Here is a 22997-nt window from a genome sequence, read left to right as displayed (position 1 = left end):
GGTTCCTAAGAAAAAAAACACATTTATCACTACATTTAAAAATGTAAGACTTTTACCACATTTATCTTTTTACAGCTACAAACATTTGTTACAGTGAGAAATTTATCACTGAAAATCACTGAAAAAAAACTTTGGAATATAACTTATAATATTTGCACAGGGAATAAGCAAAGAAATGTCCAAATTTCAGTCCAGATTTACACTACACTAATTTGTAAATATCTTTTTTTCCCATTGCTCTGTTAAAAGTACTATGAGAAAAAATGCCATCTCAGAAGCAGAATACTGCCTCTTTCAAAATATCCATTCCCCACATACTTTTTTTTTTTTTTTACTTCTAATTTACTGCCACGATTTGAATTAATCACAACTGGGTTTTATGTCACAGACCAAGACAAAATATAAGAACCTGAGGTGTTGTCTGACCATCTCATTCAGAACCCTCTATACTCTGATATTGCTAAATAAAATCTGTGCCTTCAGAAGTCAACCAATCTCAATGTCATCACACAAAGTGCTCTTTAGTCTCAAAAGGTCAAAGAAACAAAGTGTCATATACCTAAACTGACATGTCTCCAGGGAAACCATGGTCAGGGTAACTCTGAAGGAACTACAGACATCTGCAACTTAGATGGAAAAATCTCAACTCATTTCAAAATGCTCCTAGGTCTTATTCGAACATTGACTAACTCTTGGTAATTTGCAACACATTGCCTTAGAAGCAGAGCATAAAAAAGTTTTTCTTTTCGACGCTCTTACAATTTAATTTGTGACTTATACACAGCTGTCACACATCCCAAGGGCTTGGATTGGACCAAACGGCAAAGAAAAAAAAATCACTTTAAATTTATTTAGAAGGTGAGATCACAGCTATTTTAGAGAAGACGGAAGGCAAGCAACACCTGTTTCTCCGTGGTGTTGGAGAAACAGGAGGTTCTTATATTTTCACGGAGCAACTTAGCCCTGGAGCAATAAGATAAAAACAGTGATACAAACAGAGAGCTCTGTTGTCATTCATTAGGCCCCTGCAGACTTTGCCACTTTTAGTGGAGTTTATTCCAAACTATATGATGAGCATTCTGGTCATTTTGATACTTTACAAACACTTTTTAAAAAAATAGAGTTCTTCAGGAGCTAAGCATACAGTACATAGAAAACGACATACAATTTGTAAAATCTTTGGACAGTCAATGCCAAAATTTTTACCCTTTGAAAACAGATCCTCCGCAAAAAGTTTTTATTGATTCACCGCCTGAGGACATCCCTCTGCGCTCGGGCACCAGAGCCCTGCTTGTTTGCCACTCGACTGGAGGGAATCCTCCTGCGAAGCTTACCTGGTTTAAGGTGCCATCTTACCTTATATCATTTATATAGGCCAAGAAGAAATGCACATCAATCCATATCTTAATTTCTTCATTTATGTTTTAGGATGGAAAAAAGGTTTCAGATGCACAGTCACAGACATCCTCTAATATGGTTGTAACTCGGGTGCTCAACCTGCTCCTGACGGCGAGTGACAACCAGGCTGCCTACCGCTGTGATGCCACAAATGAGGCAAAGAGAACAATATCAGCACATGCTAAGCTACTGGTCCAGTGTGAGTATGTCTACTGTTCTAATGCATGCACACCGTCTGAGCTTTATTCTTGTCACAGTCAACTGAAAGATGTATAATATCAATATTGGATAAATAATAATAATAATAATAATAATAATACATTTTATTTCAAAGGCGCCTTTCTGGCACTCAAGGACACCGTACAAAGAGCAAAAGTAACAGAAACAATAAAATGTAGCAATTAAAAAATAGATAAAATAAATACACAACAATGTATCTATATGGAATCTATATATAAATCTATATAAAAAATCAAGCAAACCAATTGTGTCATATTGAAAAGGCAGATCTAAAAAGGTGTGTTTTAAGTACACACCTTAAAATGGAAGCATAAAGGTTATGCACACTGGAATATAACTTATATATTCAACTGAATCATCAATTTACTTCATGTTATTTACACAACACCAATCCTTAAAGAGAACTATCTGAATCTAAACAAAGGGCATTCAAATCCAGCTATGTACTGTATATATTTCAGGAAATTCTGATTTTAACTTCCTGATGTGAGTGGTCATTACTCATGTGTATTAGGTGTGGAGGCAGAGTCATGCAATATGTGTGAGGGAAGAGTTCTAATGAAATAAGATAATACAATTAACAGTTAAAATGATTTGGAGCTGACATTTTAAAATGTCCTCTTATATTTGTGATTAGTGATTTATTAGCGACGATCTGTGTTTTGCCAAAAGAATGTAGCCTAGACTTAACTCAAAGATTTCCAATAAGCTTATCCAAGTATGTTAGTTCTGGTTCAATCAAAAAGGAAAGTTCTCTAAATGGTTGGCTGTTCTTGCTTAAATGATGCTTTTCCAGTTACAGCTGTGAGTATGAAGATTACAGCCAAAGAAGAAGTGTTTTACCGAGGTCAGCAGATGGAACTGCAGTGTCTTTCTGGGAGCAGCAACCCAAAGTCCGACATTTCCTGGAAAGTGGGCCTATTGAGGTTTGCTTTAAAAATTAGACCTGTAGTGTGAGAAACACCAAATAATATATTCAGCATTTTGCAACTACTTTTTTTGTAAGCATATAATCAGCTTTAAGTAACGCAAATGAGGTAGGACGACAGAGACTCATCTTCTCAGATGTCTCCACTTGCATTTTTGTGAAATTAAAATTGTTTAGCAATTGTGATTTGCCACTTATTCCTAGATTCCAGGGAGTTGCGGAGGCACCCAAGAAGGCTGAGTTTGGGGGCGTTTCTGTGCTCAGTAGGCTTCACCTGAATCTGACTTCACAACACCACAACCAGAAGGTGATCTGTCAGGCCTACAGTCCTGTGTTGGAAGAGGGAACTAGCACGTTTTACCAACTGAATGTGCTATGTAAGTAGGACAGGAATAAAAAGCATATATTTTTTCAGTTATTTATCACACATGTAACCAAGCAATGTTTGCTTCATTTTTAAATAACAATTTACTAACAATGCAGATGAAATCTACATCGTTGGGATATTTTTGCAAAATATTTTTGTTTACAGGAAACCTTTGTTGTGATTTGTATGTCTGTTGCGCTCTGCGGCAGTGTGTCCTAATTGTGCATTTGCTTTGCTGCATAGCCATGTTTGCCTTTGATGCCATTTCACAGGCAGCAGCCAGACTCTGCTTCAAAGCTCGGTGCTGTGTATGAGCATGAAGAAATGTCACTGTGTGTTTGTGCAGATCTGCATTTGGACAAAAGTACTGTCAGGCGTCATTTTAATGCCTGTCCCTCTCCCTCCTGTCCTGCCTCACTCCCCTGTTGTCGAAGTGCTTGAAGTTGGTTAGATCTGGAATTATTGGTGGGATGTTGACTTTCTACTGGTTTGACTCTCATTAGTGTCTCTTCGGGCTTTTGTGCTCAGCATGTGCTGTGGGATTTTGTGCTCGCTCTTGTTGGATTTTATCACTCCTGTGAACAGGAGCCTGTATTTATTCCTCTGTGCATGTAACATTTGTATAAATTCAGCTGGATTTGTATTTCTGTGCTGCTTTTACGTCAGATCCTCCTGAATTCAGTTCTGAGCAAGCAACAGAAGTCCAGGTGGTGGAGGATGATGTGGCAACCATCCCCCTGATGGTCTCAGCAAACCCCGAGGTGGTCTCCTGCATTTGGCTTCGCCGCAAGCAGATGCTAGTCAAAGGTGATCCCGGGCTGTGTGATGGCTCTATAAACCAGGTCCTAGTTGAGCTGAGGCAGCAAGTAAGCACTCAGCTCTGCCATTCAGGGTCTGAATAAAACATAGCAGGTTAGCCAGCATGGGACCCTGCCAAATGTGATTCTCATTACAGCTCTAATATATTCAGTCTAAATGAGGATTGCTGTCTCCCTGAATACAACACAACGGCTTTAAACCCGTCTTCCTCTCCAGGTCGATGTCATCAGAGCCCAGCTGCACCCAAACCCTTTCTGTTAGCTCTGCTACTTCCATTATATGCAGCCAACCCCCTGAAATTACAGTATTTTTCAAATGAGGAAATACATCTATTACTTTTTTTTGGGGACTGTGGTACAGAAGGTCTCCCTCACACACCTATTGTCAGATTGCAGTGGGAATCTTGCCAGGCCAATCAATAATGCAGGATTAGATGTCACTTAGAGACCAGTGGCCAGAGGACATGCTGTTGATGAGCATGTAATGAATACTCAATTTACTATCGGTTTTCATGTGTGTGTGTCGGCGTGCGTGTGTCTGTGTGTGCTTTTTCTTAAGGGGAAGACATACGCCACCACTGGTCAGATGACCACTCTCTGGAGATTAGGAATGTGACAAGAAAAGATGGCGGACTTTACACTATCAAATGTGAAAATGGTGAAGGTGTCAACGAAACCACTGTTAAGCTGGATGTTTACTGTAAGAAACTGCAAGTAAAGAATGCATAAACATATCAGAGTAATATGCAGTATGTAGTATATTAAATCAGTGTCATAGAATCAATGTGCACAGTCCTGCAGTCACAAAGGACAGCTTGGATGCAGTATTTGGCAGGCTGTACTAATTCAGGTTTCATACATTAAAAACCTGCTTGCTAGGAATGCATTTGACCACTAGGTTTAACTTTCTCAATTTTTTTACGTTCATATCTGATCTCAAGCTGCTGCCACACTATTTTTCTATTTTGCCATGTGTGCTGGCATGCTGAAAAATCTGATTTCTTCTGTAGCCAAATAAGTACCATTTCAACATAAATGCTAAAATGATTCAAAAGCAGTTGTCACATATTAGGTTCTTCAACTTACCTTGTTACTCTGACCTTCCTGGATACAATATTACATCTGACCTTCCTCAATTGTCTTTCAAATGTGGTTTTTGAATAATTGCTCATGCAGTACAGTGAATTCATTGATTGCTAATAGCACAATTTTGAACTTGTCCAAAGCTGCAGAGTATCAGACAACCAAAACTGGCATTCGATTCATCCAAAAAAACCTTCATTAGGCCTCCATGCAAGACCATCCATTTCCTCCGCTGCCTCAGGCCCAGCCTCAAGCTCTAGGCCCTCTGCCTCGATAGTAATGATTTAATAATGCTAGCACTGAAAATGTAGGTCTGTCTGATTCACCAAAGCCCATGGTACACGACTAATGGATTCTGCCATCCTGCACTGACTGGGCATGACAGTTGTAGATATTCATTATGTATGGAGGATTGTAGTAGCTTTTAAGTGTGGCAGTGTATCCCACTTAACAATGTCGGTCTTTGTTAGGAGACCAACACGAGTGGGTACTACCAACCCAGAGGTCTGTCTCTAGCTAGTGTTTTTTGCCACTGTTCTTCAGGAGGGAACATAGGTTCAGACAAGTTGGCACTAATGGCCTTACTGTTGCATGTACATGGCACCCACGGGAAGTGTAAAAAGCTTATGAACCTAACAAAGAAAAGAAGTGAGGACTCTGAATGGAAGGAGAGATTCACTGTTGTGTAGATGGATAGAGAGGGGAAACAAAACGAGGGCAAACTGGTCACTCTGCCATAATCTGAATAGGGATGTGCTCTCATTAGAGGGTTTCGTGGGTCACATTAATTTGCCATCTTTGCTCGAGCATGAAAGGAAGTTAATAGTATTGTATCCCAGGGGTTATGAACACTGTCAAAGCCAAACAAGTGCAAGAGTAATTATCGTAAATCAACATGGGTTTTTTAATGGATGATTTGTCTCAGACTGACTTCACTTCTGCTTCAGCCTTTTCCTCTTTCCTCACGCTCAGATGCTCCGACTGTCAAGGCAGAGAAAGACCCTGTGTATGTTAACCAGGGGGGAAGAGCAGACCTGATATGTGTGGCAGATGCCAACCCCATTATACCGGAGATGTTCTCTTGGAAATGGCTGGTGAGTGCTACAGCAAACACACACACGCAATTCACAGGAATTTTGCATTGACTTCCATTCATTTTTGATTCATTAGAATCAAGCCTAACCTCAACCCTCACTCTACACCTAACTATTATCAGTTACCAGTACATGGCCAACCTCAACCTAACCTAAACTCAATTAACACCTTTTTCCTAACCCTAATCTCTAACCCCAAAACAATGCTAATTCTTATGGGTTCCCTTCTGGGATCAACTGCTCCTAAAAGGAGCTCAGAATCACAACATAGTATTTTGGGGGGAAAATGGTCCTTACGACGTATCAAAAACAAGGCCACAAACACACCCCCTCACGCACGCCTGCATGCGCCCGCACGCACACACAGCCGATGCAGCAACAGTCTAGAATCTATTTCCCCTATCTGGCTTCCTCTGTGCTATTTTCTCTGTTCTTACAGTTTATCACTGGGCTCTCTAAATGCACAGATGCACCATAATTCACTGGCTTTAACTATCCTTCCACCCCATGTCTCCTTGTTTCACACTCAGCCCAAATCCAGAAAAATAGCTTTCATTACTGCTGCGTGACTAAAGGGCACATTTGTCAATGTGGCGTGGTCTCTCTATCTGCTGATGCTCTTCGTGGTCCAACCCACCCCCTGGCAGTCGGGTTCGTGTTCTTTTCCTCTGCTTTTATTGGCCCTCCTTTTTCTTGTGTCTTGGGGCTCTACAGCCTTTGGTGTTATTCTTCTTTGTCCTCTCAGCTTGTTGTATTGAACGCCCTTCTCGTGCAGACATCAAGCAATAATGCCTGGCTACCTGTCTTGCTTTACGCGGCGAGACAGGAGTGCACCATCCCTTAGAAGGAGTGCAGGTACTGAGGGATAGCAGCTGTCTTTTGACTATTTCCCCTCACTCTGTCTTCCACAGGGAGAGGAAGAAGTGGAGATGGGAGAGGAGACCAACGAAAACAAATCAAGCTTGCTGACCATTCATAATGTGACTCGGGCTCATGCTGGTTTTTACCAGTGTACGGCCAGCAATGGCATAGCACTCCCTGGCAGTGTGGAAATGAAGCTGCTGGTGCAATGTAGGTCCATTGTTGTTATTTTTCAGTTTAAGAGGCAAAGCAAACTTTCAGTTGACTTATGTAAATGCAGAATTTGAGGTTTCTGAATACTTTTCCTCATCTGTCTTTCCTTGTGAAGTCACTCCGGAACTTCGGAAAGGACCCCAGTGGAGGAAGGTTGCCAGTCGAGGGGATGGCACTGCCACTGCTGAGTTGGTGTGTCAGGCAGAGGGCATTCCTCCTGTAGAGTTTACTTGGGAAAAGAAAGGGATGCTCATAGATCTGGCAAATCCCAGGTCAGGAGGTGATTTTGATTTCTATTCATAGTTCATTTTGATCACAAAGTTAGATTTAGAGTTCTTTGGAAAAATATTAGTAGCAAACACACCCTTTCTAATATGATCATGTGATCTTCTTCATATGACAAAGACAAAATTCAATATATCGTGTTGTAGTTTTGTCATAGATCAACAAAATGAATCTTCCCAGATTTCTGGGACGAAAATGAGTCTTACTTAGATTTGTATTACTGTATTACCTTCCTTGCAAATAAAAAAATGTAATAGTGTGATGTCCATTTGTGTAGAGTTCCCTTTAATCTAATACCACACAATACAATCCTGTGCCACCAATACCTTCAGAAATCACTTATTGGGAGATGCCACCCCAACTCTGCTTTGTCTTATTATCAGTATAAGCACAGCTGTTCTGTGAGACTCATAATGTTTGTTATGGGAAATTAATGAACAAACAGAACTTATGAAGCCAAAGAAACACCGCCAGCAGATATGGAAGTTGTGGAGAAGGTAAAAGTAGAATTAAATTACAAAAACAAGTTTTGGACATAGAATGGAATGGTGTTCATTTCATCATCCAGAAATAGTGATAGTATGGCACAACAGAAAACAAAGGAGATGAATAATCAGCGATGCAGTAAAAAGGCTGGGAGATGCTAGAGGGAGGTGTGAGGATCTGTTGACAACCTTTACTTATCCTCACCACAAATCTGGCTTTATGGAAGAGTGAAAAGGAGAAAGCCATTATTAAACCAAAATCATGAAAGGTCCTGTTAACAGATTACTACAAGCCATGTAGTGTACGTAGCAGACATGCTAAAAAGCTGCGGCTGAACGGTTTGGCCTACCTGCGAAACAATATGTGCTGCAGAAATCTTGTACCGTGCATCATCCTGAATGGACTGTCACACTGGTTAAACAGGGCAGTGGTAGTATCATGGTGTGGAGTGCTGTTCTTCAGTAGTAAGCCACTGTCATGGGCTTCAGAAGACAATACTGAATCCCTATTAAGTAGAACAATGACTCTAAACATCGATTGGTTTAAGTCAAAGCATAATTATGTGTTAGAATGGCCCAGTAAAAGTCCAGACCTAAATCCAACAGAGAATCTGTGGCAAAAATTGAAAATTAATGTTTACTGGTTCTCTTCATCCTGTCTGACTAACTTCAAACTGATTTTAAAACATCAAGGCATGTGCTCAGGGAGCCTGCATACAGTATATAGACTTGTTAAAACCAGTCCAAATCCTTCACTTTACTATGATGCACTACTTTGTATTGATCAATACCAGAAAAACATTGGAACTTCTGGCATTAATGTGACAAAATATGAATAAGTTAAGGGGTATGAATAGTTTTGAGAGGCGCGGTTCACATTCATGCACAATTAGCTTCTCCTGTGGTTTACATTAATCCTCAGATTTGCTCCATTATTTTACTATTTATTGTTATTTCAGCAAGCTTTAGCGACTGCACAGTGTTTATCCCTTTTCCTACCACAGTGCCATAAATCTTCATATTGCAGGTATGAGGAGAGGACAGCGAGGGATGGCTCTTTCCACACCAGTACTCTGCGAGTGGTGAATGTGAGCGCCACTCTGGACTATGCCGTCTTCAGCTGCACTGCTCGCAACTCACTTGGGGAAGACAAGCTAGACATCCAGCTCGTCAGCACAAGTATTGCATCTGCATACATTTCCATTTTAAGTGCAATTGGGCGTGCGTCTCTGGGTGACTGTGGTTTCAGCAGTATTCTTATTTGGTGCCTTTCAAAAGGGAGTGAAAAAAAAGAAAAAAGCTAGCTGTGCCACATTTTGGGCATGTCCAGAGAGAAAAAGGTTATTAGATCAATAGCAGTGTTTTGAATGTATATAGACCAACCTGTTTTGACCTATTTATTTTTAAGTGCGAAGCAATTTTATTATTTCATAAACACTCCCTTCAGTTTAATTGTCTAGCCAACACAAGCCATATGTGTGAGCCTCATTGTTCTTGTAAACACACAATACCATACTGTTAAGAGATTGGTAGGATAAATACCAAGTGACAACAGACTGCAAGAAAGTGTCTATTGGTTCTTGACCGTCCTTGGCATCCATTTCCTCCCACTGTGCCTTTCCCATTGTTGTAAATTTACCCCCTAGTGGACAAAAAAAATTTGAAATATCCCACATGAATGTTTTTTAAATGAATGGCAACTGATCAAAGTGAGTTTTTTTTATGGCACACACCGGGTAGGGATTATTCATATCACACACTTGGCAGGAAAGCACGAATGTTTCCTTCTGTTCTTATTTGGATACACTTAAATAAAACTGAATCCGTGCCGTCTGGTCCAAATTCTATCCGGCCTTCCCAGCTACTGCAGAATAGTTTGGGAGATTCCTCACAATCCCACGATGATTCTGTAAACTGCAGAGAGAGTTGTTGTTCACAAGAGCCAGACCTTATTTTATTCCTCTATCTCTCTACCTTATCATCTAGCCCACAGCACTACTTTGCTTCCTCCACAGATAAGAGTTGCAGTGATAAGCTTTACTCTCCTGGCATACTTAGACTTTTCCACCCTCGAGCTACCGAATGTATCTGCACACTACCAGTCTAATCAACCAAGTCCAGCTCTCAGCAAATGCCGGCAGCTATCGATGGACACATTTAATGTTTACTATAAAAACTTTAAAACACAATCCAATACTGGCCCTGATTTTGCCCATATATTTTTCTTCTTTTTTTATGGCCGTGTGGGAATTATCATAATTAATTTGACGCAGTGATAATAAATTTTAAATGCTTCCTTATCACATTGGGGCTGAAAGAAAGAAATTTTTTTGTTGGTTTCTTTTAGCATGTATGAGGATATTTAAGAAAACTCTTTGCTTTCTTTGAGTTGAGTTGAGTGTAGGAATTACTTAGTTTTGTAAACTGGTGTGCAGACTGAATCATTGCTCAACACTGGGATTACCAGGGTTTTCGACCTCTCCCTTGACAGTGTCAAAAACCCTGAGTCCAAACTGACGACTCTGATGGCTCAAATTAGCATCCCTTCTTCAATTGTAAATGTGGCCATTACCCGTCAGGCCAGAAGGTAGGAGTGTGAATAGTCCATGTTGGGGGTGGGTATCTATGATACCTACAGGAGATCAGATCTCCTGTAGGTAGTGCTCTTCAGTTTAGTTTTGAAGCATGTTTTTGGAGAGATGTGACCTTTTGCAGCTGATCCATGATGTTGTGCTGCATTATCCAGGTCATTTTGCCAAATGTACATAGAGTTTGCAAAACATACAATCTGTTTCAAGAAATATGCAAAGGTTTTTCTAAAAGAAATTAGTAATGTTTTTCTTTTAAATAAAGCTAAGTGGGTTTAAAATGACAGTTTAGAAATAAACTAACCAAATTAATTGTGTTGATCCACCTCAAAAAAATCATGCAAAAAGTGTAAGCAAAAGAGATCTGGGAGACTTTGCACATGCAAATTTGCATGCAGCCTTTTGTGCTGTGGAGGATAAATAGGTGACTGCTTCACCTATTTAGTTCACAAGAACTAATGGCATTTATTTCAGTCATTATCTTGCGGGGGGTGACCAAGGTTCCATCACTATGTGACAGCTGGTCAGCAAACCTGGCAAACATGATTGACATGGCAGCACTGAATGCACATGTACTTTATCAGGCATGCATTGGGGTGCAGGAGAGACGGGTGGACTTCCTGGTTGAGCTTGCAAAAGAGTTCGGTAACTCTCATGTGAGTGAGAAGAAGGCACACAAGGAGAAACTGCTTCGGCAACAACCTTCCACACCCAGCTCAGGCAAAAGGGCGAAGTGTCAGGTCAACCATCGATGCAGGATGCGTGTCCTGAGGCCGAAACATCATCAGTGACCCCTCACACTCCCACCATGGACTGTTCTCCCTGCTGCTCTCTGGAAAGAGGTTCCGCAGCATCCGGTGCAGGTCCACCTGGTTCCGAAACAGCTTTTTCCTACTTGCCATCAGACTGCTGAACTCTTAACTGGACTGCACTCAAAAACTGGTCTCCACTTTATACCTTGTACATGTACAGAGCTAAATAACTTCTATTTTACTGTCAGTCCTGCACTTTATATTTTATATTTAGATTTATATTCATATTTTATACTGTATTTTATTTTACTCACAACATTGGAACCTCAAACATTGTCCTGAGCCGTATGCAACGAAATTTCGTTCTGTATACACCCTGTGCATGCAAAATGACAACAAAGTCAGTCTAAGTCTAAGGAACAATTGTGCAACTGTGAGATGCGTTGAGGCCATTACCAGGGTACTTATAAGGTAATGGCCTTATTTACAGAACAAAAGCACCTGCTAGATAAAATCCTTCAGGTCAATCGACCCATCTCTGGGGTCCAAAGGTAGAAATGTTAAATGACCTTTCTCTGGTACTTCCAGTGTTTAAGCAACACTTTCTTCCTATGCTTATGTTTAACTACCTCTCTGTCATCACACTTGACTACTGCTCCTCTCCAAAATTATTGCTTCTGATGCTCCAAATGTGAAACACTCCACTTTGCTTTCAGAAGTCTAGCTGAAGCAGTGCTTTGTAAAAGAGCAAAGGTCTGAGTAGCCTCCTTTGATCAGCTCTCTCAATATTGATATTGAAATAATCATGAGACAATGTCTTATTGCTTATGTTTGGTTGTATAAATTATGAAAATCAGCCTCTGGGTTATTAGAGGAGTCAGCCAAAGCTTTGCCTTTTGTTGCTGATCATAAGGTAAAATAATGAGCTTTTCAAGTCACAAATTCATAAAAATTTAGATTTCTTTTAGAGCTCACCTTTTAAATGAGCATCTATGGAAAAAAAACCCACATTGTTATTTTTCTCTTTCAAAAAACAGTGCCACACACTGCAGCACACAGAAAATAGATATTTTACTTGTATTCTCTGATTAAGAACATCAGTAGCGCTACACTCATATTTAGAATGATCACTTATTTGTCTACATACAACCACTCTATATAAAAGACCACCAGCAGTGGTTATTACCAGTGGTCTTTTATATAGACCACTGGTAGTGGTCTATATAGTGGAGGAAAGAGTATGGAGGGCACAACCCTGTAGGGAGCAGAGTGGCATGTGCTATTTTAGAGTCTGTACGTATAATCAGTTCCCTCATAACAGCATATATTCTCATTTCATAGCAACTAAATTCTCGTCAAAGACTTTACTGCAGTCTGCAAGAATTCAGCTGTTGCACAAACAACACATTTGCTTTTTAAACTAACTTTCCTTTTCACCCTCAGCTCACCCAGATCCACCTTCGTCATTTAGTCTAGTCAGTGTCACCCATGACTCCGTCACTCTAGAGTGGATCCCCGGCTTTAATGGGGGTTTGCAGCAGCGATATCGCATACGGTAAAGACAAATGTCCAAAAAGACGAGTATACTTACAGGAACAAAGAATCCATATTTGATTCTTTTCTTTGACAGATACATCTGGGACCAGTCTGTCAGCTTCATGTATGTAGATGTCGTTCCCCCTGATACAACAACCTTCACCGTTACCGGTCTGCAGTCTCAGACCACCTACAGCTTCTCAGTTAATGCCCTAAACTCCATAGGAGAGAGTGGCTATGCTGACGACGGTGCAGTACTGACCATCACCACTGAGGGTCAGTTTGGAGTTACCCCCCCAGATTAATCATGTGAGGACTGATGTCAACAGTACATTTATAAAGATTGTGTTTTTTGTGTCCTTTCTCTTTCTTCATAGTGAAGAAAGATTTAGAAGGGGATCAATCGGATGATAACACTCAGGGTGAGTTTTTCCCCCTCAATTTTTGATGAAAGATGTAATATAACTGAAGTGTTTTTAAAAGTCGGACATTTCATAAAACTCTTTAAGACTTAATTTTTTTAATTTTAATGGCTACGTTATCATTTATTGTTATTTAAACAATTTGAAGCCAATAATTAAGTGTCAGAAAGAAAATAATTTCCTGTTTGTTGAGAACACTGAATGCTATACATACTGTATTCATGACTTCTCTGGCTCTTTGACTATTTAAATGTTAAATTAGAAATTTGGCCAGGAGTTCCTGTCAAAAATTGACACCAATTTTTATTTTTTGTAAAATGTTATTTTGGTGGTAAATTTCTCTCATTTCTATTACTTTGACAATTGCTTAAAATTGCACCATAGAAATATTGTGTCACTATTTATTTTTCAAATGTATTCATATGAATGGCATTGTTAACTTCAGTCCACACTATACAAACATTTACAGTTTTTCTCCTGTCTTGGTCCCTGAAATGCCTTTGTTTTGTTTTTTTAAGTAACATTTTTTCTTTCACATATATTCAAAATGACAATAACACGGATTGAAATTTTTTAATTTGTCTTTTAGTCTTTTAAGAGTTTGAAGAAATCCAGGTTAGACAAGCAGTGGCTTTCCTTTAGCTCCTCATGTTAATTCAGGCACCTTTTGTGGCTGTAACAGCAGTAGCTATTTTTGTCATCTGCTAGTTCTTAATTATTTAAAAGCTGCTGAGAGACCAGTTAGGTCTTTTTATCCTTACATGTCCTTCAGTTTAGCTTTATCTGTTCTGCACTAATCTGATATTTCTGTTTTTGCTTGCAACCAGCTCCAAGTGGCCTGTCAACCCATTTGACTGTGGCCTTCACAGTGGTGTTTGGAGTCCTGCTGGTGTTGAATTCGCTGGGCTGTTTCTTTGGGCGGAAGTGGAAAAACAGGCGTGACAAAACAAGTACCCATGATTATCTTTTTCATCTGCGGATGGGGAAGTGTTCCTCGCTTTCTTGTCTCTGCAGTGTTCCGATCTCCCTGGCACAAGACTCTAAAGAGATTACTCTGAGCAATGATGTAATTGTCAGCTCAGCACCACCTCATTGCTCCGTGTTCCTCTTTCTGTTTGTGTGTCCTGTCTCCTCTCCTTTTGCTCACCATCTGAGCCTCTACCTCGCTCCACATTCATCCCTCAAAACTGTCACTTCCACGTTGCACTCATATCTTTTATCTCATTGGCTGGCTTCATGTCCTTCCTCTCTCTCTCTCCCCTTTTGTCTCTTTCCATTTGTTCATCAGCCTAACCATCAAGTCCTCCTTCTCAGTCTTTCAGGTTTTTCTTTCCTTCAGCACCTTCCTTTGCCCTCTGTTTTTTTTTTACATTGAATTTCTTTCACATCTCACTAATCTTTCATTCACTCTTGCTCTCTGGCCTCTTTAGTTTTTTGATCAAATTCAACATTTGATAGAGTAGCTCTCCTTGTATCTCATTCCCCTACAGAGGCAGAGAGGGACAGTGTGGTGAATGGGCAGAAGAGTGAAGAGGATGTGTAAGTCAAGGTTTTGGAGTTCTCTGGAAGAAAAGGAGATACACACATTTCATGATTTTTCACTAATGTGCTGGAGGCAGCTGAGGAGGCAAAACAAGATTAGATAAAACTAGGTCTAAATTGATGTCTTGAACCTTGCATCACACATGCAGTACTGCCAAGAAACCACAATATGATGCCACATAAAACCATTTAAACATTATGAACATGGGCTTGAATGTATTTTTTTCCGATTTTATGTGATAGACCAAAGCAACATAGAGTATAATGGCGACATGGACGGAAAATGATATTTGGTTTTTAAGTGTGCTTCTTTCTGGCATGCATTTGCATGATTCTGATAACTGCAAATAAAATTTACAGACATATTTTCCTCAGAAGTCAAATAAATAGTAAACAATTAACCTGTCTGTAATCTGTAATCTAATTTCAGTGTAAATATGTCAGGCTCAGGCACTGATGGACACAGGGACTGAACAGAAAATTACAACCAGGTATTTATTGGGAGGTCGACAAACTCTTAGTCAGACAGGCTAGGGTCAGAACCAGGGAATCAAGTCAGGATCAGGCGGCCCCTGATCTTCGGGCCGGGCAAACAGGGGATCCGAGCCCGCGGGTCCAGAGCCCAGGTCGAAAACGGGTATCCGGTCAGACAGGCCGGGGGGGTCGAAGCCAGGAGGTCCTTTTCCAACAGAGAGGATCAGGGACAGGAGAGGGATCGCTGAGGGAGAGACAGACAGACAGGTTAGATTCTGGGCAGTCAGCTCAAGTCTCAGTAGCAGGTCTGAAGGTGTTACCGCTGAGGGTTTCACAACAATCTGACGCCGTGCAGGGAGAGTTCCGTCCTTATATGGCAGCAGCTGGAGATCAGGAGGATGATGATCAGGTGCGAGTGGTCACTGCACAACAGCAGCTGTGACAAAATATGTAGCTTCTATGAAAGCCTCAGAAGTTTGCTTGAGAATGTTAGAGAACAAAAACTATCTTGAAGACCAAGAAACACAGCACAATCAATCAATCAATCAAATTTTATTTGTATAGCACATTTCAGCAGCAAGACATTTCAAAGTGCTTTACATCATTACAAACACAGAATCACAATGCAATATAGAATCAATAATCAAAACAAAGCATTAAGTCAAGTTCCATCCATAAATTTGTAATTGATTACATTTCAAATACAACTCTAAACAGGTGGGTTTTTAGTTGAGATTTAAAAGAAGTCAGTGTTTCAGCTGTTTTACAGTTTTCTGGAAGTTTGTTCCAAATTTTTGGTGCATAGATGCTGAAAGCTGCTTCTCCTCGTTTGGTTCTGGTTCTGGGGATGCAGAGCAGGCCAGAACCGGAAGACCTGAGAGGTCTGGAAGGTTGATACAACAACAGCAGATCTTTAATGTATTGTGGTGCTAAACCGTTCAGTGATTTATAAACTAACAACAGTATTTTAAAGTCTATTCTTTGAGCTACAGGGAGCCAGTGGAGGGACTTTAAAACTGGTGTTATGTGCTCTATCTTCCTGGTTTTAGTGAGAACGCGAGCAGCAGCATTCTGGATACACAACCGTCTAGGGATTAACATATGGATACATTTAAAGTAGGATAATGTTATAAAAACAAGTTTTGCATCTCATACTTAAAGTTCATCACTCTAAAATGGTTATTGTGTGGCACAACTGGAATACATGATGAGTAATAAGACTAGCTAGGATTAATCAGAGAAGCAACCAAGAGTTCTGTGGAAACTTACTGAAAAGTTTCCACAGAAACTTTAGTAAAAGTTACAGGAAGTCACAGTTCAGTTTGAAGAATCCATTGACAACTTTGTTATTTGCAGTGGCAAAAAGAAACCAACATCAGGAAACAAAAAAAGTCATAAGAAGCTCATTTTAAAGTGACCCAAACCACCACGTAGGGGGCTTTAGTCAGATGACCTCCATGCACAATGCATTATGAAGGCAAAACTAACCCTGAACACATAACCCCTGCAGTGAAACATGGTGGTCACGTCATGCTCTGGGGAAGCTGTACAGAGCTAATAAGATTGTGGATTGAGCCATATAAAAGAGCAATCCAGGAAGAAAATCTGTAAAAAAAAAAAACTTGTACCTGTTATGGAAGTTTACCATCCATGACAAATGGTAAACTTCCATCTGTAAAACCAAAAACAATTTGTTTTATCTAACAATTGGTTAGATAAAAGCATATTTATGTTTTAGGATGGTCCAATCAAGGGATGGATGTTAATCCATTTAAAAATGTGCGGAAAGACTTAAAAGTTGTTCTCCACCCACAGAGATGATTGCAAAAAAAACAATTACCTTTCTGGATTATGCAACGTTCATAGAGCGATGCTCAAAATCATTTGCAGCTGTAAGTGCAGTGAAAGGGGCCTCTATAAAGTAATGCCTCGACAGAATTTAAATGCACTCTTCCCTCTTCTTACTTTATTTATAAAAGCTTTGAAATCCATGTATAAATTATTATTTTTTTTTTGCAATTCATCATTACACACTACTTTGTGATTGTCTACACCAGATTTGTAATAAAAGCAATGATAATTGTAAATATGATGAGACTCAATACTTTATTTCCAAAGCCCTGCAATAATCATGAAAGGCCAAATGTTCATAGGTTTCTATAGCAACTGTGTGGTTAGTATATCTGTTTATACACACTTGGGATGAATTATCAGCAGTATAACCATGAAGTAGATAAGCTCTGATTTCTACATGCAGGTCAAGTCAATCAACTAGCAACTCCAATAAGTACGAGAGCAGAGAAAAAATCAACACCGGAGCCCAACGCACCCTCCTCGTTGACACTGGATCTGAAACAGAGAGCAAAGTCTACGAGAGCTACACAGCGGTAAGAAAGACGGAGGAGGAGATGTGGGGAGAGAAAAGGGCAACAGATAATCTGCAGAGACACCAAGAAACAGATGAATAGGGGAAATAGGTTAGGCACAGGGTGAAGAGATCTGGTAGCAAAGGAAGTGGAGGCTTCAGCCATAACAAGGAAAAGGGATAAATAAACTAATGAAACCTTTGGTTGTGCGCAGGGATGGAACATTGATCAATAGTCCACAATTAGCATTCAAAATACACATTGATCTTGGAGAAATGATCATCTTGTTCTTTTAAAAGGCCAACAAGGATTTAAGATTGAAGAAAACAGTTTATTGAGGTAAAAGAAAACAGATCAGGCTATGCGGTCAGAGGAGAATCAGTTCACAAATTCACATGAAGGTAGAGCTCACCTCGCTTTAATTGACTTTAAGCATGTTTACCTTCAGCAATATCTGGATTTCACTTGAAACAGTCTTGTATTTTATATGGTTATGCCCTAAGATATTCTACTGACACAGTATCTCTCAATATCTTACTGCAACATTTCATTCTTTGAACATTACCACCCATTACTTTATATGGCGCCCCTAACATTTATTTGAACCTCTGGTAAAAATATGTAAAAAACGTAATTTTTTATTTTTTTTTACTTTTTGCTGAAGCATAATACAGCTCTGAAAAATGTAGAAAACTCTTTTTTTTGTTAAAAACTGATTTTTTTGACTATATTTGTACTAGAATTTCCTTTAGAAAATTTTGACATTAACATAAAATTATAGAAAAAAGAAAGCAAAGCAGAAATTTTCTTCTTTTAAGAATTGGCTTTAATAGGAAAAAGTCTCTTGCATTCACATAGACTGAGAAACATAAGAAACACAGCAGCCTAGCTGCTGAAGGAATTAGGAGAAGTAGTTTATAACTCATGTGTGCCATTTAATCAGACTAAACAAAGATTAACAGGTGTGTTTTAATTGGTTTTATTGATTTTATTTTATTTGGGGTGAAAATCATTGTAGTAAGTGTGTTTAAGAGATTTCCCTTTCACATTTCTCTTGCTTTTCATTATCAACTTAACATTAGTATTTATGAAGTGATGATACATAGAGCAATTACTGGTGTTCTGTTATTATTTTGAGCAAAGTGGCATAAAGAAACCATTTCAGATCGGCCTTTGAAATTGTCCTTTTGCCACTCTGTATCACATTATCTTGCCAATAAGTGAAGTACATCCACATTGGAGGTGAAGGTGACCTTTCGCCTCCTTGAAACTAATGATATGTGGAAATGCGTTGTGGTGCTTTATATGATGAAATGTTGTCTGTTTGACCAGTTTCAGGAAGACTCCCATTATTATTATCCTACTGGTGACTATAAACCCTACCATGGTCCACATCCTGAGGACAGACATGGCCTTGGTGAGACAAAAACACTTTTGCTTTAACAAGGCATTAGCAAACACCTTACATCCTGGGGAGTGCAAAGAGACTTTTTTTTATGCAAATACTGAAAATTATAGTGATCCATTTTTATGTTTTAATCCATATTTATGCTGTGATTGTGTATGGGCTATTAAAGGTGCCGTTCCTGTGAACTTTGAAAGCCATTTGTATGAAGACGTGGGTGACAGAAGAGTGTACCAGGACACACTGGCTTCCTCTCTTCCTGCCTACCGTCCACTTTTCTCTGATCACAGACTGATCCAGCAAGCAGAGGACTGGAGGCCACCAACAGACCCTCAGGTCTTTGAAAAAAACTAACAAAAAAACCCCCTCTTTAGAACAGTTACATAACAAATACATTTAAAAGATTTAATGTATTACCGAAATATAAAACAGCTTTTACACACCTCACGTATCTCTTGCTTTTTTTTTTGGCTTTTTGTCATCATCAAGCAAATTTTAATATAAAAAGAACTTCTCAAGTATTTCACTTGAGAGGAAAACGTTATCAAAAGCAACCCGCTCCTACTGTAATGTTTCAGGAAGTTGAGTTTAATTTTATCTGCCAACGCCAAGCTTATGTACCATGAAACCTTGAAGAATCATAAAATAACTTAGACGCTTTCAGATAAAGTAGAAATGAAGGAGAAAGTAAGACTAAGTCTCAAAAAGCAATACCACATGTTCCATTTTAAAGAAATTCAAGAATTCAAAAGGTTATTGGCATCCATCAGTCTGTTACGGGTTACAAAGCCGTATAATTTTGTGACTCGAGTGAACCAAAGGGAAAACCATTATCTACAAATAGGAAAAAAAACATGAAGCAGTAGAGAGCCTTCCTTTAAGTGTATGGGCAACTCATCACAAGAACCCAGAACAATTTTTAATGTGTAACCAGGTTGCTATGGATAACATTTTCCCTTAATATATTTATTCAGATTATCTTAGTCTGATATGTAGATTAGTTTTTAATGAGGAAAATCATTTTCCACAGTAACTGTATTCTCTCTTTTTACAGGGTATCAAGAGAGACGGGCAGTTCATGAATAATCAACAACCGGAGCAGGATTATGATCTACCCTTCGAGTTGCGAGGAGAATTAGTCTAGATTGAGACAATGCTATCAATTAAATAATTTGACTCGATAGTAGGAACTGAGTAAATTGCTGTAAAGAAGTATATACTCCTGTCTTTTTTTTTCTAGAACTTGATTTAAATTATATTGAATTAAGAGCAAAAATAAATGTAAGTTTTTCAACTTTAAAGTTTTGTTTTTACTTTTTAACCATTAAAATAATAAGTTGATCTAATTCACTGTCATAAATTGCAAACTGTTGCTGAATAGAAGGCAAGAAGAAAGCTACAGTAGAGGAAAGATTTGAAAGCTTCGGTCCCCTTATTGCAGTCAGGAATATCAACGTAATAAATATTGTTTTTCTTTCAATAAATATCCTTATATTACACTATAAGGTTAGTTTTGACTTCTGCTCCTCATTTTATGCCCCCTTCCACTTTCTGCCTCTTTTTTAGAGCCGAGTCATCGTCATTACCCACACTCCCCCCACTGCCTCCTACGGGCCTGCAGGTAGACATGAATCAGTCGGTTAGAGATAGAAATGAACTGATATGTGTGCGGTTGGCACTGGAGCAGAAGCAACAGAGGCTCACGGTGCCACCCAAGCAGACATCATCCTTTTGACCCATCTGACATTAACATTTTCCAGTGTGTATCCAGATGAGAACCTGATGACAGGGCCCTCTCCCTCCCCCCACCGACTACAAAGACTTTTCAGATCTGACAGCTGGTCTTACGGAGTCCCTACAATGGGATCATACTGAGCGGTATTTAGCACAGCTTCATCTTAAGACGAGAGAAGCCATATCTGTGACCAGACTTTATAATCCTGTTTTCTCTCGGACTGGAATTCAGCTTAAAGCATTGGTGAAGGGGAGAGACCATGCTGGGAATTTGCAGTCAGAGAGAAAGAGAGAGACTGAGAAGAGAAAAGGGTTAAGCTAAGCTTCATATGTGGCTACTGCAACAAAAAATATTCTCTGCTTTATAGAAAACCAGTACTTTTGGTACCTCTTTGTCAAATATCAAATGGTATTTACACAAAGAAAAAGAAAAAGAAATTATTGTGATAATCTTCTCATATGAAATATAAACAGTGTAAAAATTCAAGTCAGAAATCAGTTTGTGAGTCTGGACTTGTTCAAATAATTTTAGTATAAAATTGTATTTTACACCAAGTTCCTTTTGAAGACCTGCAGAATCACACACATTAAGAAAATATGTGCATATTTGAATAAAAACCCTTTTGGCATATTCGTTCAAACTACTATCGTACCCTGGTGATGGTTTACCTTGCTCTATCCAATACTGCTCAGACATTTGCAATAATTTGTTGTACCCACAGTTCCATGCAAAAATATTTTAGATTTTTCATATTTTGCTATTTTACGCAACCACAAATTAGTGTTTATTTTACTGGAATTTTATCTAATAAATCAATAAGTGGAAGAAAGCTTGATGGTTTTGAAAAGGGTTTACAAATTAAGAGAAGAAGTGGAGGAGTTGTAATAACATGTCGCCTACTTTAATATTTAAAAGTAGCATTATGCTCAACGCAAATTGAAAACATTAATATGAATATTTTTACATTTATTGACTGATTGTAATTCGAATATGTATCACATACATGCTTACTTCCTGTATCAGTGACTATAACTTAGCAGTTTAAGCGTAAGATGAAGCTGTTAAGCCGCAGATCATTGGCTGAATACTCTGAATACTTACTTGCCTTTAGCAGATCAGAATCAGCATCACCCTTATTGGCTAAGATTGTGTGCACAAACACGAAGTTTCAAGCTCTTACCTGTCTTCATGTCATGTCCGCCTTTATTCTATAAAGTATTCATCACAGCAGTGTTGCTGTACATTACGCACTGCATATATTTTTCTCTTTGACTGAAAAGCCCCGCAGGGCTCTAACAAAAATCAATGCATTCTTTCAATGAAAATATTTACCTACAGGATGCAAGATGCAATTTAAATCTGCAAAACCCACAAATTTCCTTAGTGGGGTTTGAATGCCTGGAGATACATCTCAATATTTCTCACTGAGCATTCTTTCCCAGACTTGCTATTCTCCATTATGAGCCGTCAAGGTGCGTTTGTCTCATTACTGAACAATTGTTTAAGTTCCTGTCTAACTGAGCTCTGTTTTCATACCAAAGCCTGCTCATAATGCTTCGTTTCAGCTCAGCCACGAACAGTAATCTGCTAGACTGAAAGCTTGACAGCTCAATGCTGCATGTCACCTTCTATTTTTCCTTACTTGCCTCATGAACATTTTGATATGTTGCTTCCAGGAGAATCTCAAGGGAGCTCAGAGAATCTTTGAGAGGGGAAAATTAAACCAAAAGAGAAAAAATTAACATTATTTAATTACCTAAGGTCTAAGGTTATTTTTTTCATGTGATTGTGTATGATTAAATAATCCCTTTCCAAAAAGTATCTATGTAACTTTAGTGGCTAGTGCAACCTGTTGATGATATAATAAAGTCATGCTAAATAGATGTACGTTTTGGCTATTGCATGTATTATTCAACTGGATCCAGTTGGAAATTAATTTAATGATCACATTAACTGTACTATGCATCTGGGTACTTTTGGTGTGGATCAAATACTACAAATGAATTAATGCATCTGTTGTCTTTGAAAGATAAATACAATGCTTTGTTAGCTTTTCATAATGTTTACATTAAAAGATGTTTCCTGTTTTGCTATTGTGAGGACATCTGTTGAAAAAACTCTTCAGATTTAATTCTGAATTAAGGCAAGACTTTATAAAATTACTTTTTTTTCTGTTGAAGTTTTTTTTTAAGACTTTAGGCATATGCTTAGAAAGGTGCTAGGAAAAGAAGTCCCTCCTTATTTGTTTGGCTTTGCAGCAGGTACCACAGGTTTTGAATAATAATTTACCAGTTTTCAGACTTGCTCATGATTTCATTCATCTGAACAAAAAATTAGTTCTACTTGAAGAAATGTAATCCCAGAGAATGAATATTCCAACACCATGTTTCACTCTGTGTACAGTA

General features: G+C 38.9%; 1 protein-coding gene across 2 annotated transcripts in view; it reads left to right on the top strand.

The window, feature by feature from the left end:
• The window catches only part of nphs1 (NPHS1 adhesion molecule, nephrin), a 57737-nt gene extending 36451 nt beyond the window's left edge, over positions 1-21286 (top strand). The window contains exons 11-29 of one of the 2 annotated variants that reach the window (XM_028009111.1): positions 1220-1344; positions 1429-1597; positions 2435-2564; positions 2771-2943; positions 3600-3740; positions 4311-4451; positions 5807-5928; positions 6840-6999; positions 7118-7274; positions 8800-8951; positions 12556-12667; positions 12743-12924; positions 13026-13070; positions 13898-14020; positions 14561-14609; positions 17344-17473; positions 18785-18869; positions 19030-19193; positions 19912-21286. In XM_028009111.1, the coding sequence (XP_027864912.1) occupies positions 1220-1344; positions 1429-1597; positions 2435-2564; positions 2771-2943; positions 3600-3740; positions 4311-4451; positions 5807-5928; positions 6840-6999; positions 7118-7274; positions 8800-8951; positions 12556-12667; positions 12743-12924; positions 13026-13070; positions 13898-14020; positions 14561-14609; positions 17344-17473; positions 18785-18869; positions 19030-19193; positions 19912-20001 (2450 nt within the window). In that variant the 3' untranslated portion in view covers positions 20002-21286. Of the gene's footprint in view, positions 1-1219; positions 1345-1428; positions 1598-2434; positions 2565-2770; positions 2944-3599; positions 3741-4310; positions 4452-5806; positions 5929-6839; positions 7000-7117; positions 7275-8799; positions 8952-12555; positions 12668-12742; positions 12925-13025; positions 13071-13897; positions 14021-14560; positions 14610-17343; positions 17474-18784; positions 18870-19029; positions 19194-19911 lie in introns of those variants that run through there. The other variant, XM_028009119.1, reaches the window with a different exon arrangement.
• The last annotated feature ends 1711 nt before the right edge of the window (positions 21287-22997 follow it).

The sequence above is a fragment of the Xiphophorus couchianus genome, chromosome 3 (assembly GCF_001444195.1).
Source record: "Xiphophorus couchianus chromosome 3, X_couchianus-1.0, whole genome shotgun sequence".
NCBI lineage: Eukaryota > Metazoa > Chordata > Actinopteri > Cyprinodontiformes > Poeciliidae > Xiphophorus > Xiphophorus couchianus.
The sequence above is the reverse complement of the archived record's forward strand: the minus strand, read 5'-3'. Positions and strand labels throughout refer to the sequence as shown.